The sequence below is a fragment of the Aspergillus affinis genome, assembly GCF_023601865.1.
Source record: "Aspergillus affinis strain CMG 70 chromosome Unknown NODE_102_length_131176_cov_92_109673, whole genome shotgun sequence".
Lineage (NCBI taxonomy): Eukaryota > Fungi > Ascomycota > Eurotiomycetes > Eurotiales > Aspergillaceae > Aspergillus > Aspergillus affinis.
Genome location: NW_026515883.1, coordinates 107602 through 122971, shown reverse-complemented (window position 1 = coordinate 122971; position 15370 = coordinate 107602). Strand labels below are relative to the sequence as shown.

Below are 15370 nucleotides of genomic sequence, written 5' to 3'. Positions count from 1 at the left end.
AGGATATAGACCTGATGAAACTCTCGAGCTGGATATACTGAAGCGACAACTTATAGAGCTGATGCGGGAGAAACATTTGCCATAGGAGCCTGCATTAGAAGGCTGAGTATTTGTATATTGCTTTTGTTATTGCGTGCCTTTGGGTTGCCTAGTATTGTATCTAACATGTTATTTCTTGATTCTTTTCTTATTGGAAGACTTATTTTCAAACGGTATCATCCAAATAATACCAGCTGTAAACCGGCGCGGTTGCTGATTCCCTTGGTATCCTAATCTCTACAAAGGCCTCCAAAACGTTTACTCAGGATGGTGATACCAAAGTCGCCTACTGCGTCGATCGTACGTGTAAGAACATACCTAAGGGGTGATATTGGCAGAGGTGGGGGTTGTTGACCCACCCGCCTGTATCCGGCTCAGGCATAACCCCGAATACTTTTAGCAATCTACAACGGTTGTCTTCCGTAAGGCCGCCAAACGGATTATCGAGTTATCAAATCCTACCGGCCTATTGCCCTCTTGAACACACTTAGTAAGATTCTAGAGGCAGCTATCGCCACCCGCATAGCCTACGCATTGGAAGAACATAGCCTACTGCCACGGAGACATTTAGGGGAACGGAAAGGTATCTCCGTCGACCACCTGATTCAACTACTGATGGATGCTATCTTTGATGGTTGGGGCCGAGGCCAGAAGATAAATATACTCCTGCTAGACGTAGCAGGAGCCTTCGATAACGTCTTTTATATCCGGCTGTTGCATAACCTGAAGATGGTACGACTAGGGCACTTCGCCGGATGGCTAGAGTTATTTCTTTCAGACCGACAGACCCGGTTTTAACTACCTAGCTATTTGAGCGATTTTATTTTTACCCCGACGGAGATCCCTTAGGGGTCCCCTATCTTTCCGATCTTTTTCCTTCTCTTTAATATGCCCCTTATTTAGGCATTAGGAATTAATAATGTTGAGAGTACACGCACTCAGCCACTATTTTCGGGCAAAACCCTGGCATTCGGCTAGATTGACGATACCTATACGATCGCTCTTTCCGAGTCCTACGCAGCTAATTAGCGTCTACTGGAGTGGGCACTCGATAAGACTGCTGTATGGTCCTAGTAGCATTCGTCTAGGTTCGCGCCGGATAAATTCGAACTGATATACTTCCGGAATCCGCTGGATCCCGATCCTGGGACCGAAAGGGACACCCCCTGCGACTACACGGAACTATGGAAGGGAGAGGATCTTACCAACGTTAACTGAGAGAACAAAAGCGCCTGGGAGGTTCCCGTTGAACCCCAGGGGCATGACCAACTGCCAATAAAGGATCACGCAACGGGCTACGTTATTCGGCCAGTAGAGTACGCTAAATACTTCAGGATCTGGCTCGATAAGATTCTTTCCTTTACTACCCACTGCACCAAAGCGGTAGCGAAAACGAATGGGAGCCTCGAGGCCCTACGGAGCATCTCTGCGTCCACATAGGGCACGTCCCTGCTGAACATGCGAACCATATATCTGGCCGTAATAGTCCCGCAGATGCTCTACGGGGTTGCTGCATGGTATAGCCCTACCAGCAGGCGCACTAAGTATGCAAAACGACAGAAGATTATCAACGAATTCGAACGATTCCAGACGCGGGCAGCAGTACTTATTAGTGGAACATTCAAAAATACCGTTTCTGCAGCCTTAGGGGCAGAACTGTTCCTGCTTCTGGTCTGCCTGCACATGTAACAGATAATTGAGGCCGCGATCCGGATACAGACCGGACCGGTTATAGCCTGTCCCCGGGGGTTAGTCAGGAAGAGAAGCTCAGCGGAAATAAACGATCAGAGTAGTCCCCCATGGAGGCGCTGAGATAGAGGAAGGGGGGCCCCTATGGACCGGTAGCCGAAGTTTGACTACGTGGGAGTCCCGAAAGGCGCACGTGCTCGCTCCGTGGGAGCTCCCACTTAACTGCGTGATCGAGGGAGCGGATTGCGCAATCCAGGAACACGACAGGATCTGCCAGGAAAACCGGAGGCAGATCTGGTACTCTGACGGAATACGCGCTGCACAGTATGAGTGAGTAAAGACGTTGCGCGTGAGATGATTGTAGTCAAAAAAGTTCGGGTTAGACTCCGTTACCGTACCTATGTCGCCTGAAAGCACCACCCGCTACGAGGGTCCTAGCAAGCCAACGGTCAACAAGATCCCAGGCTGTGTACCAAAGAATCGAACAAGATAACGCGATATCTAAAAAGCGCCGCGTGGGAGAGCCGGAGGACACCATGGACGAACAACCGGATGACAGGAATTCGTTCGACATCCAGCTTGCACAGAGCGCCCTCTTACAGGATGACCTAGAACAGGACAATTTTGAAGAAGAGCTCACTCAGTTTACCAACGAGGTCATAACAATCAACGACATCAATAGCACACCACTGAATGGCTCCTGGAAACGCATCGAACGCTCCTGACGACGGTGCCACTGTTGCGGGGATCATGCTTGCGAGCTCCAGGGAGCCTTGGAGACCCTGGGAGCTCCCTAAGAATCTCTAGAAGCATGACTAGTGACTTGTTGCGGGAACATGACTTATTAGAATCCCACAGGGCTGCTTAGAGAGGTGGTGGCCTTCATTCAATACATGACCACCAAAGCAAGGAGACCTCAGCTATAGAAAGACACATTCCTTCACAGCGGTAGGCAGCTACGTATGAGAGATGTTGCCAATGAAGTGGATTCGTAGTATTTCAGACGACGCCATAATTGGGGTATAAAAGAGTGGCTTCGCCCCTTGGTTGGCATCTCAATCATCTCAATCATTTTAATCGCTTCTCATTTCTAGTATACCACCAAGCAATGTCCTCTTACCAAGAGTGGGCCCGTTTGATTACTTTTGAGATGGGTATCGGGGTCGACCTGGGGACTCGAAGCTGCTGCGGGATCACCCAGACGGGTGCACCGTTGAAGAAATCCATCAAAATCCAAGATATCAAAACCGGTACAGCAACTGGCAAATCTCGCATCACGACCACTCGACCTCAACTTTACAACCTGCATTATGTGATATCGCTAGGAACTTTCTTTTATTCTTCAAAGCCTGGCCATGGTGCAGTTCGCTCGTCTTCTGTTCGCTTGGAAAGAGTAGATTAGATTAGAAAAAAAAGCGGTTTCCTTGCAAAAAGGCCTGGCGAGAGAGATAACACTATCGCGATCAATATCTTTACCGCGGTCAGTGGCAACCCGCAGCAAAGTTCTAAGATGCATGCGTAGAGCAGCTCGCTGCGCAGTGCTTCCAAACTTTTACCACTTCTTTTCGCTACCTCTACAGACATGGCAGAGCGGCAATATAACTATGCCCAAATCACCATAAACGCCAGATGATGTCATAACCCGCTTGAAAACAAAAACAAATATGTCAAGATTGGCAGGCTTGAAGCTATTGTCGGGGGTGCTTCACATCAATCCTCCCGAGTTAGTCTTACCGTGTCGATATCTGGCTGACATAGGCGAGGCAGATGTCAGGTCAAGCGCAGTAGAGGGCGAGAAGGGCGAGAAGGGCGAGAACTCGTTATTGTTAAAAAGCTGCTCACTTGATAAAGTCGTTACAAACGAGGCCCATGTGCCAGGGCTTGAAGCCAACCAACTGAAATAGAGACATTATATCAAGATCTTTGGGCACACGGTTCTTCGTGTCGCGGTGCTGCTCGTAACGAACGTCTGCCACCATCTATCGGTTGGATCATCTGGTGAATGACTTCTATCGTTTAGCGGAAGTCATACGGGCTTGAAACCCAAAGAAAAAAAATAAGAAATAACACAAGGTTGAAAATATGTGAACGTGTTGTGATCCGTTGCGCCTGGCCCGTCTGTGAAGGCCATGTGCGGTAAGCCCAGATCCCTCCTCTTTGGGCATATTTCCGCCATCAGTAGGCTGGCAGCTAGCCTGGTACTCACATGAAAAAGAGCACTATGTCGCCTTCACCCTTATAATGCGAGGCCGTGGCAATCCAGCCACTCAACAGGCGTTTCTTCCGCGGTGGCAGCCTTCTTCGCACCTTCATCGGCGAGAGTGTTCCATTCACGTGGGATCTTCCAGAATTGGATGGCCAGGCCTTGGCGGTGGGCATTCTCGCACTCCCCCAGGAGCATCTCCCACAAGTCCTTGTTCTTGACGTTGACGTAGTCATTTCCCTTCCTGCCTTTCCTCCTCCAATTGTTCTGCACCCAAGTCTTCGCCCACTGTGTCGAGCCCTCCACGACGTACTCCGAGTCGGTGGCGATGACGACTGTCCTGAAGCCTTCGCCCGGCCAGTGTCGGAACCGCAGGGCGGCGATGACGGCCCGCAGCTCGGCCCGGTTGCTGCTCTGGATGCCGTCATCGCCCCAAGGACCCTGCTTTTCCAGACGGCCCGAGACAACGAGCGGTTGGCCCTCAATATTCAGCCCCTGGAAAAAAGCCCAACCCGCCTTGGGATTGGCTTGGCCGTTGTTGAGACATGCCCCGTCGGTCATGATGAGGAGCATAGAGTTGTCGTTCGGGTAGGTGCACCTGAGACCATGGATTGTGGCTTAGATGAGCACGAGAAAGCACGCGACGAAGAAAAAGCGTCTTACCTAACTATATTCATAAACCGAGCCCTGCCGCGAAACAACTCCATCGGTTGCAGGGGGCTAACGCAAGGCCCAAACTTGGAGGGCAACACCGAACCAGTGCCCCGAATCATATCAGGTCCTAGGGAAGGGACACCTATGGTGGATGGCGTGCCGACGGGAGCCGAATCGTGGTCCTCCTCGTCGCTCCCGTCATCCTCGAGTTCTTCGCGATGTTCACCAAGGACATCGTCCATAAAGGTGTAGTCGCTGCAACATCTACCACATTGCACTAATCCGTGAGGTCCACAGACAAGACGACCGTTTGGCAGCTCACATGGGCCTTCGTCGTCGTCGCTGCTGCTGTAGTCGAGTGGGATCAGGCCTTGAGCGAGGTACCAGCCGCGAGGCATTGTGGATGTCTGTTTTCTGTCTGTCTATTGTTCTGTACGTTTGTGCTGAGGTAAGTCGCTTGGCCAAGTGATGGTCGGAGTGAAGAGAAAGGTCGAGAGAGTGGGGTAAGGTCACAGTCTGAGGTTTGTTGCGGTAATAGCCAATCAATAATTACCTTGCCAAAGGTGCGGTGGAATTGTGTTGTGCAAAGGGGATTTGTTCTTCTGGCCAGCCACTCTTAGTGGCTTGGTGGGGTGGGAGTGGCTGGAGCACCAGTGGCCCAATGACAAGACCCGAAGCGGACCCACTGTGACGGTCTCCTAAGGAGCTTAGTAAAAGACAAGTTTGTTTATGACTCGTAGTCACAGAATTTTCCCATGGGGAGGAAAGGCTATCTAGGAGGGAGGATCTAGGGACTCTATATATACTGCCTGAGGCAAAGCCCCAGGCAGGAATGCCTGCAGGATACCTAGGAATGTTCCTGGATGCCTACCGCGGAGGATCCCTTGATCCCATACTAACTAACCGGAACGTTCCTCCGGAACGTTCCTCCGTACAGGAAAGCTCCCTGGCTTCAGGAGGTAACATCCAGTTCAACAGGTTACACTTCGACTATCTGCTAGTATGCACTCTGACGAATGGGGATCAAGTGGAACCAACTAAAACGCGATGAATTGATTGATTGTAGATAAAATGAGTGGCAGGCAGAGGGTATGTTATATACACATCTGCAGAGTTGGTCCATAGTTGATATGTGGATGGGACCAATTCCTGCGTGTCTTAGAGGACCCATGGGATACTCGAGAGTGACCTGAGGTGTTGTCTCGGAACCCCTTATTTTACATACAAGACACAAAGAAAAGGCGGAGGACGAAGGAAACCAATAGGAGGCAGCTGTAACTGCTCCACTTTCCTCGACAGCAATTCATTACGGGACAAAGAGAGAATCGCCTCGACATGAGCTTTCCACCTCAAAAGGCTATTTCGTTGCCTACTGTCAACACCTTTGGTTTTCCACAGCTAAAATGCCTCACTGAAGTGACATCTTAGAGCTTTAGAACCATGCCATTGGCCTTTCACCATCATCAGAAACATGAGTCAAGATTTTCCCTCGCGCTATCAGAATGGCCCTCCACGACTAAGGATACAATACAGTACAAAATTTTTCTTCTATGGTAATCTGCAGAGAATTCAACAGGGGTCTAAAGCTCAACAAGTCCTCGTTCGTGCCCTCACGTTCCTAGCGATATTTGACCACCTTTCGTTTACCAGTATATTGACTCAAGGGCCTTCTTCTCATGCATCGCACCTTCCTGGTCAGAATGGGAAGGAATAACCTTCTCTTCTAGCAGGAAACTCCGGAAACAATCTTGAATCCAAAGTGGCATGTCTTTGCTGTGTGCTAGAAAGATCTCTAAGAGGTGCTTATTCTTTTTGCGCAGGGTAAAAGTCCCCGAATTACGCGTACAGCGTGGCTCACTTACCCATCTAACTATAAGAACCAGAAATTGTTTGCTCTGATCGTAGAATTTTTAGCCTCCCACTACGCTAACGAGGCGATCGCACGAGATACCATTTAGGATAGCGTTATTTATAAGACAGTATTATATAATTGGATTGCTCGTATCCAACGGTACTTTAACTGGCAACAATATGATCACAGGAATTATCTGTTCGAACAAGACAAGTTGCGGGCTCTGTAGGGGCGGCTACGAGACCTGGAACCGTTTTCACAAGTCCACTAACAGCCAGGAGCGATGCTGTGCAGGGTGTAGAGAAGCACACGCTGCCTGGCACAAGGGATATTCGAGGTATGTAGCAGAGATGGACCGGGTTCAAGCTGCAGTAGTATACCGATAAGCCTGGTACCGGGTCCCTATCTGCAGGACTTTCGGTTCTCCGTATGTAGCGGTACGGAGGCCTCTAGCTCGTCTAACAACGAGGGATGCAGTCAGCCGTACACGAGCCTCTTAGAGAGGCGCACAAGGTCCGTTAGTAGGCCTGTAAACGTACGTAACCGCTCAACGATCTGATTTCAACCGGGGTCTACGCTGCCGCACGCTGGCTCGCAGGAAATGATTCCTACAGCTAGTGAACTCTCCGAAGATAGGATAGATTTTGCTGCAGACCGGGTGGGTACGCCTCCGCAGCCTAACCGGGAGAAAGCCAGTCAGCAGAGCGAGTCGGAGATACCTACCCCAGTGACCCCGATGTCTAGATGTCGCCGTGGACGAAGGAGTGGCTTGCAAAACGTTACCGTGCCCAGTCCGCAATACGGCAGGAAGTCTTACACCTAGCTATCATACCAGTTGACTTACCAACCGGCGATATACTACCCACGAAACGATCCCGCGGTAGAGTAGCATACCGAGAACGATCGACCTCGGCCAGTGAGACCCCTACTGTTTCTCTCCCGAAGACCCCGGTACCAACTACTGTACCTACTACGGTTCCTATCACGAGAACCCGCTCAGTATCACAGAAACGCACTAGGGCCGACCGATCATGATCAAGCCCCTTCACGTCCTCCAATATAATACGAATCGATCTAAAGACAAGGTGATAGCACAGTTCCTCCGGGATCCTGCGGTCCTAGAGGCTGACCTCATCTTTGTTCAAGAACCTTGGGAGAACCCTTACCAAGATACCACTTACTATCCTGCCAATGGCTCCCACCAGCTCCTATACCCGGATTCGACCGCGATAGGGGACGAGCGGGCCCGATATAATACGCCAAATCGATTCCAGCACCTGGAAACATAAAGCGCATTCGAAGGACGTCCAGGAGCTCGAGCTCACTGATGCTGACGGCCAACAAGTGCCCATCTTCAATTCGACCTGACCAGGTAGATAGCACTACTCTCGATCTTGTTACCTCTCTAATTACCCTTACCGGCTCTACTAACAGCTCTACTAATCTACGTTTGCTCCTGCTAGGCGACTTCAATCTCTACCACCCGGCGTGGGGAGGAGAACGTTCTAAAAGAGACTCCTCGTCCGACCAGTTACTGGAACTGATGGATACGAGGTGCCTGGACCTGTGGCTGGAGCCAGGTACTACCACGTGGGAGCGCAACGGAAGCAAGACCACTATCGATCTGGTCCTCGGCTCGCAGGACCTGACCCCTAGGCTCGTTACCTGCGAGGTCAACGAGCGAATTCACGCAGGTTTGGACCACTATCCAATACGAATCCTTTTTGATATCAGCACTAAGACCTCCGAAGCACAACGACGAAGGAACTGGAAAGCCTGCAACGTTAAAGACCTGCGGAGCTTCGTGGACCTCAACCTACAGAATTAGGGCTTTCTCTTGCAAACAAAGCAGCATATTGAGCTCGCTATGGAATACCTTAGAAATATATATATATATGTATGTATAAGATGACTTCGAGGAGACCTTTGCACCGGTGTTCCAGTAAGACAGTCTCCGGATTTTAGCAGCAATGGCAGCTAAGGAAAGCTATATTGCTTACCTGCTTGACGCATCTAATGCTTTCGTCAGATCAGATCCAAATTGCATAGAGATCCCGCAGAGTCTGCAAGACTTTGACCCCGAGGCCGGCTAAGGTATGGTTTTGGAGCTGAAAAAGTCATTGTATGATCTACGGCAGTCCGCAAACTTGTAAAACCGTAAGATCAGTCAGTTCCTGAAGAAGATTAGCTTTGATCCTAATGTAACCCTAAAGGTTAGAGACCAGAAATATAAGTTCGAAGAGTTGATTATACTCATTACGTTTCTGAACGGACTGCCCGAGGAGTATGGGACAATGAGAGACTCCCTATTCAGCAATATCACGCTTGAACGAGGATTGATCCTATCAAGATTGCAGCAGAAGGAGTCACAGCTGAGAATCAGTATCACTGAAGAAGCTGAGGAATCTGCAAATCGGATAAAGCACAGTCGGGAATGTTCCAATTGTGGCAAGATAGACCATTTTGCGAGAGACTGCAGAGCCCCTAAGAAGGAGAGGGAGCTAGAGGAAAGGAACAGCCGAAGGGATCGATATGGCAGAGATTCGCGACAAGACCTCAGAAGACCTGGCAGAGATAAGGGCCGAGGAAGATATAAAGGCCGCCAGAGAGGCAAAGCTCGTACGGCAGACGAAGAATCCGAGTCTGATAGCAATTCGAGAGCTAGTATCAGAGGTTCTACTAGAGATAGCGCCCACCGAGCCTACGAAAGAGGCAACTACCGAACCTACAAACAAAAGGCATACCGAGCAGTCGAGAATGCTTACCGAGTCGAATTGAAAAAACAAATCAGTGAAGGAATGATTGACCAATTCCAGCTAGCGAATAGGTTGATCGAGGGTTAACGAGGCTGGTGCTAGCAAACAGGTACCAGGGGCATGTACGAAGAGCGAGGGATGTACCACCGAGGCGGAGGAGTTTTTTACCCGATAGGGCCTCCCCCCTACACGGTTTTCCCCCCTAGATAGCGAGATAGACCGGATGGCCATGGGCCCAACGGAGTAGCAATATTATTATTATTTTTATTATATATAGCCGTCCCCAATCCCTGGCATAATGTTCAGCCACCGTGATACTCAACATTTTGCATTACGAATGCGAATATATTCGCTATTCGTGCCGACCCCTACGTCGCGCTATACAACATGACACTCATCACCAAATAGCTCTTATACATATGTGCAACACGCCCGCCCACAGCACCAACCGCAATGTGAGGCCAAGACGCGTCGACACGTATCGAAACCGGCGGTGTTTCTAGCACCGTGCTATCTATGTTGTCAACAGGGCCATCCTGTCTATCTCCATTTTTTGGCTTCCCCCCCCTTGCGTCCGATAAACCCGCAACATCTGCATTGCCTCGGTAATATCTCTTATGACACGAACTAACTCGCCTTCCAGGTAACTGGCTCGAGGTAAAACACCACATGTATCTAGTCCTAGTCAGATAAAGAGGCCCAGAGCGTGTAATGAAGGACGCTTCATATTTTGTGTTAAAAAATGGCTAGCTATGCATCATTATTCCAAAACTTCTAAATAGTAATTCGCGCTGCAAGACGTGATGGTGTGCGAAACCCTTAGGGCTCACATTCCAGAATTATTCGTCCTCAATGTTTGCTTGAACCAATCAGGGACACTGAATCCTACTAACTTCACGACCTAGCCTCCACATCAGAAACAGCCTGGGGTTTCGGCTTGACACTCCTCCAGCGGATCCCGAGTGAAAGGAGGAATGCAACGGCAGCAACACTGGTTGCGACGTAGAACGTCCTGGTGATCGCGTAGTTGTATGCATCTAGCACGCCTCGAAGGTGCGCCGCAGAAACCACGTTCCTCACTTCAGCGGACCCTGCACTGAGAATGTTCTCTATCTCGTGGCCGTCAAATCCCCAACTGTCCAGTCGCGAGACAAGTTTGTTCTCAAAGATAGCCTCCGCGATGGCGAGGTTCACGGAAGCCCCGAAGAATTGAAAGCATTGCAGTAATGAGGTACCGACAGGAATATCCTCGGGCTTGAGGACTGTTTGTGTCGCAACATAGGGCATTGAGAGGGTCATTCCGACACCAAGACCTTGGAGGACTTGGAATGGGATCCACTGCTGGTGGGGAGTGCTTTCGGAGAAGGTAGAGAAGAGTCCCGTTGCTATGCTCATCAGGCCCGTTCCAAGGAGCATGTAGGGATTTGGGTATCCGAGATACTTAAGTGAGGCGCCTGTCAGTGTTGCAGAGAGGACATCAGACAGCGCTAAAGGGAGGTACATGACTCCAGATTTCGTGGGCGAGGCATTTTTGATTACCTGGAACCATTCTGGAAGGTAGTAGATTGAAATGTAAACGGCACCCATGGCGAAAAACTCGCTAAAACAAGAGAAGAGCATCGTACGCTCAGTGATCAGACGCGGTGGAATCATGGCATTGTCACCCCTTCGTATTTGCCAGAGAGCAAAGATAAGACCGAGACCCGCACCTCCAATGAAGAGACCAATTATGGTAGCACTCTTCCAAGAGTGTTCGGTCCCTCCCCATTGAAGAGCCAAGAAGATCATGATGATGGCCGGAGCGAAAAGAAAAGCGCCCAGCAAGTCCAGGCTTTCCAGTCTGCGAAGGACCGACGGAGAGTTCTTCGTGTCGCGCGGAGGCGGTCTGAAGAAGAAGACCAGTGTAAAGATGGTAACAGCGCCGATAGGGAGATTGATCCAAAAACACCACCGCCACGTCGCATGCTCAGTGAATGCACCACCTAATACGGGTCCGATGATGGTGGCGATGCCAAATGTGGACTGAAGAATTCCAATGTAGAATGGTCGCTTGACCAGCGGGATGGAAACTGCGACAATACAGAATGCCCCGGTAAAGCATCCTGCTGCCCCAATTCCGGCGATAGCACGTCCGACGATGAGCATAGGACTATTAACAGCAAGGGCGCACAGCAATGAGCCAAGCTCAAAGACGGCAAGACATCCGAGGAACATGCCCTAAATGTGTTAATGGAATTTTTACCTCCAACTGGAAATTTTGGATAATCTCACTTTCATTGCAAAGCTCGCGAACAGTTTGCCTGCGATAGGCTGCAAGGCGCACATCGCAAAGGAGTATGCACTTCCATACCAGCCAATATCACTGGTGCTGTTGAATTGTGAGGTGATTCTGGGAATGGCCGTGGCAATGATGGACGAGTCCAGTGACATGAGAAAAATCGAAAGACCAAGTCCAGTGATGACCAGGACTAGTGGAATTCCAGTCAACTCGTAGTTGTTCGCATCGTCTGCTCGAGAGCCGCTGTCGCCAGTCGACACGCTGTTTGCCTCTGAGGCTCGTAGGTCCCCAATGGAATTTTTCTCAGCCATCTGCTGTGGCAGTTATGATGACGATAGGGTTGAATTCGAAACATGAACAAATGAAGACAGCAATTTATATATTAAGGGGACTATATAGTTGATGCACACCCCGAAAGCGGACCCGCTTTGGGATTAGCGCAAGTTAATCAACATGACTCACGATGGCTCAAAGAGCATCCATTGGTCCTCGGTATGACCCGCCGCAATCGTGCATCATAAATTCATACTGAGCCATTTCAAGTAATCTAACTCAACTTTGAATCAAGATTCCAATCGAATTTACAACCAGGACTAGGCCTCGCCCTCACCCGCGGGTGGAGGGTCAAAATCGACCCACGGGTGAACCTCGGAAGGTGGAGAGTCCAAAGTTGCTCACCCTCGGCGGGTGGAGGGTGCCAAGGAGGGTAAGCATGGGCCGGCCCATTTACCTTAGATATTCGTGAAATGCCATCCCCCGCAGATTAGATGTCGGCTTCAATTTCTTTTTCACCCTCTGACGCCAATATTTTTATGAAATTATACTACCCCCAACATAGTAGTAATTACCTAAAAATATAAGAAATCGAATTAGATTGCTGCACTTTATACAGCATCAAAAAGCTTAGAGACAACTAAATCGAATTCACGAACGATCGATGCAAGAAGGTGTACCAGCTTCCGTTTACACAAATTTATCTTTTGGCTTGCAATATGTTTAGTGGCTGGTAATCTATTTGGTAATTTGCTATAGTAAAAGGTGTATAATTAGAACACTCTCAAGTACGACTAGAAGTCAACCGGTCGCGCGTTCGATTCCTGATACGGTCAGATCAGGTCTAGGCAGGACAGCCTTATGTTGCAAAATCGGACATGCGGCTGACAAGGGAGCCCCTTGGGGGCCAGCTCTATATGATCCAATACGCCCACGAAACCCGTTTAGCCCAAGGGGTCCAGAGGGGATGGCTGATGGGACTCAGCCATTTGAACGGCGGGGTATTGTGACGAACTGACCAAGAACCACTATATAGAGCGATGCGCGTACCAAGTCGTTGACTTGGTATTCTGGTCTTTTTAGTAGCTCAGTCGGTAACCGTTCCACAGACCTACTATATGGATCTCCAGGTAAGTAATTTGTAGCCAATTTATAACTGCTTGATATCTAATTATGTTACTTAGGAGTATGTGCAGGAGATCTATCAGAATAATAATCAGATTTTTATTATCTGTGTTCTGAAAGACCAGGCTGAACTCCTCCATACTTAACCTTCAGTTGAGATTGATATATCATATAAGCGTATTCAATCTAAAGAGCAAAAGGAGTTGGTATTTGCTGCATACATGAATAAGCAGAAGAAAAGTATGCAGAACTACTTTTACTGCTCGCTAAGTACTTACTAATTACTTGAGAATAGCTATTACGCTTTGCCGTGTCTTTACAACTGAGGATACCACGGAAGGCTATTATATTATATTCATAAGGGTTTATAATATCGCGCATAAGTTAACAGGTAAAAAGCTTACCTTTCGTGCTATACATGGCACCGGCCTGCATGCTCTAGTGATGGATATTGATAACAAACAAATTGAAGGTATTTCCTAACTATTTCTCAAGTACTTGCGAAGCAGTAATTAATCGTCCAACATAGGACTATCTCAGTTTCTAATAGAGATTGACCCAGAACATCATTCACGACTCTGGCTCCTAAAAAATATTCTTATTCTATGTCGGGTGCATTTTCTTCGAGGAATTCGTAAAACTATTTACAAAAACTCTTTGAATCAGCATATTGGGGCACAAATGGCAGCACTTCTAGAATGCACATCTGAGGAAGACTACTTAAAATAGTATAATTGTTTGATTCATAAGTACTTTCTAACTGGTTCTTAAGTACCCCTCAAGTACTTGCTGATCAATTATTTTTAGAATATGAGCATCCGGCAGTTCAGAACTGGGCTCGACATAAAAAGAGTGCAGTTATTGCAGCAGGCTTTAACAAGAATTGCTCTCTTATTCCATATTATATTTTTGATTTAGTTCAGAAGAGTACAAATGCAGTTGAGCAAATACATAACAAGTCCAATTGTTGTGGAAAGCAATTAATACCATTGCAAGCAATTTTAGAGTAAGTACCAAGTACTTATGAAGTACTTCAAAGATACTTGCTAATTACTTACTAAATACATATAGGTCATGGAAGTTAGATCTACAAGACATCCAGCAAAATCGAGCATATAGCTCTTATGGTATTCGACATCAGTATGCAACTCGAACTCTTAAAGCTAGTCATCTTAATCATATGGCTCGATCTGGTATGTCTTTGTCTGGAATACTTGTAAAGCACTTACCAAATACTTTAAAAGTACTTATTCTAAGGTATTCTATAGAGCTAGCTCAGCAAGAAAAAGAATCTAAATCTTCTGAATTAAATATTCAAGATGAAGACCAAATATTCTTTCTATCTTCTAGCAGTGGCAGGCCATTACAAAGAACTTCAAGTCAAAGAGGCAGTCGAAGAGGTAGTCAAAGCCAGCGAAGAAACTCCCGAGCAAGATCAAGGTACGATTCCTATTAAGTACCTGAAAATCATTTATTAATTGCTTAATACTTACTTCCCTAGTACCTCCCAAGTCAGTCTTCAAAGAGTTGCTACTGCTAATTTTCGCGACCAATCCCAGAATACTGAGCTGCAGAAACTGGAGGAAGAGTTAAAGATTCAGAATCTAAACGCTGAAACACTTGCGAAACAGATTGAAATCAAAAAAATAAATCCAAGTGAAGAATTCCAGTGGTACTTTGGATAAGGGCCATCCTAATGGAATGATAAGAGTCCCTTCATCCGAATCTGGTAAACGTGGTAGCCCGCACAAAATCATCTTCCTGATATACTCTGGGGGTTGGGCCACTTTCAGTTCGGGTCCAATCTATTCCAGCCCATTCAGCTTCTAATTAGAAATGTAGGCATGTATGGCGAAGCTCTGTTCTATATAATATTGTGTGGGGTTCAAGCGCCCAGGGCTGCATGTGGCCGCACTTACAAGCTTCCGGTTCTTGCAGATCTGTAGCAAAAGACACAAGAAAGTGTTCGGACGTCCTATGCAACGCAGAAGTAGGATATCAATACGACTTGTAATCAAATGAAATAAATAGTTTAACCTCATAATACCTAATTGTTGGAATAATATTGTCAACCAGACCAGAGAGGTGGAGTATCCTGACCTAATCCACATACCGCACAGCACCTTGCTTGGCCTAGATTTGGCCTACCATTCCAAATGACATACCAATGGATCAGGAATGCATAGGTGTAAACAAGTGGAACTATAAATGGCTAGGCAGATTGCAGTTTAGAAATGACACTTCACTTTTACCCACCGAGCATATACCTACATTCCGTTGAATCGATAGGATATCTGCTTAGGGCAATGACCAAGTCAACCGACACTAATGAAACAGCATGCCGTTCACTTGCCCTATTTTCAAATACAACTTTCAATAGCCTGTGATGGCAGGTGCGTAGGAAAACTGTCCAGTTTAAAGTGGGTGTCTGCAAGGCCAGAGCTGTCTCAGCTGAATAGGTTACTAACATGATTCATTTAGCTCCTTTATGAAGCACAGTT

At 47.8% G+C, this 15370-nt stretch overlaps 3 protein-coding genes across 3 annotated transcripts; 1 reads left to right on the top strand and 2 right to left on the bottom strand.

Moving 5' to 3' along the window:
• Nucleotides 1–3964: 3964 nt before the first annotated feature.
• On the bottom strand, nt 3965–4983 carry KD926_000118 (ribonuclease H1; the record flags this gene model as incomplete). The annotated part of the gene is made up of 2 exons (XM_053104042.1): nt 3965–4529; nt 4595–4983. 2 exons carry the CDS (start codon nt 4981–4983, stop codon nt 3965–3967), a joined length of 954 nt encoding a protein of 317 aa, XP_052952683.1.
• Nucleotides 4984–7764: 2781 nt separating this feature from the next.
• Nucleotides 7765–8265, top strand: KD926_000117 (exonuclease/endonuclease/phosphatase family protein; the record flags this gene model as incomplete). The annotated part of the gene is made up of 1 exon (XM_053104041.1): nt 7765–8265. The coding sequence occupies one exon, from the start codon at nt 7765–7767 to the stop codon at nt 8263–8265; it is 501 nt and encodes a 166-aa protein (XP_052952682.1).
• Nucleotides 8266–10087: 1822 nt separating this feature from the next.
• KD926_000116 (MDR family MFS transporter) lies at nt 10088–11782 on the bottom strand (the record flags this gene model as incomplete). Its single annotated transcript, XM_053104040.1, has 2 exons — nt 10088–11410; nt 11465–11782. The coding sequence occupies 2 exons, from the start codon at nt 11780–11782 to the stop codon at nt 10088–10090; spliced, it is 1641 nt and encodes a 546-aa protein (XP_052952681.1).
• Nucleotides 11783–15370: the final 3588 nt, after the last annotated feature.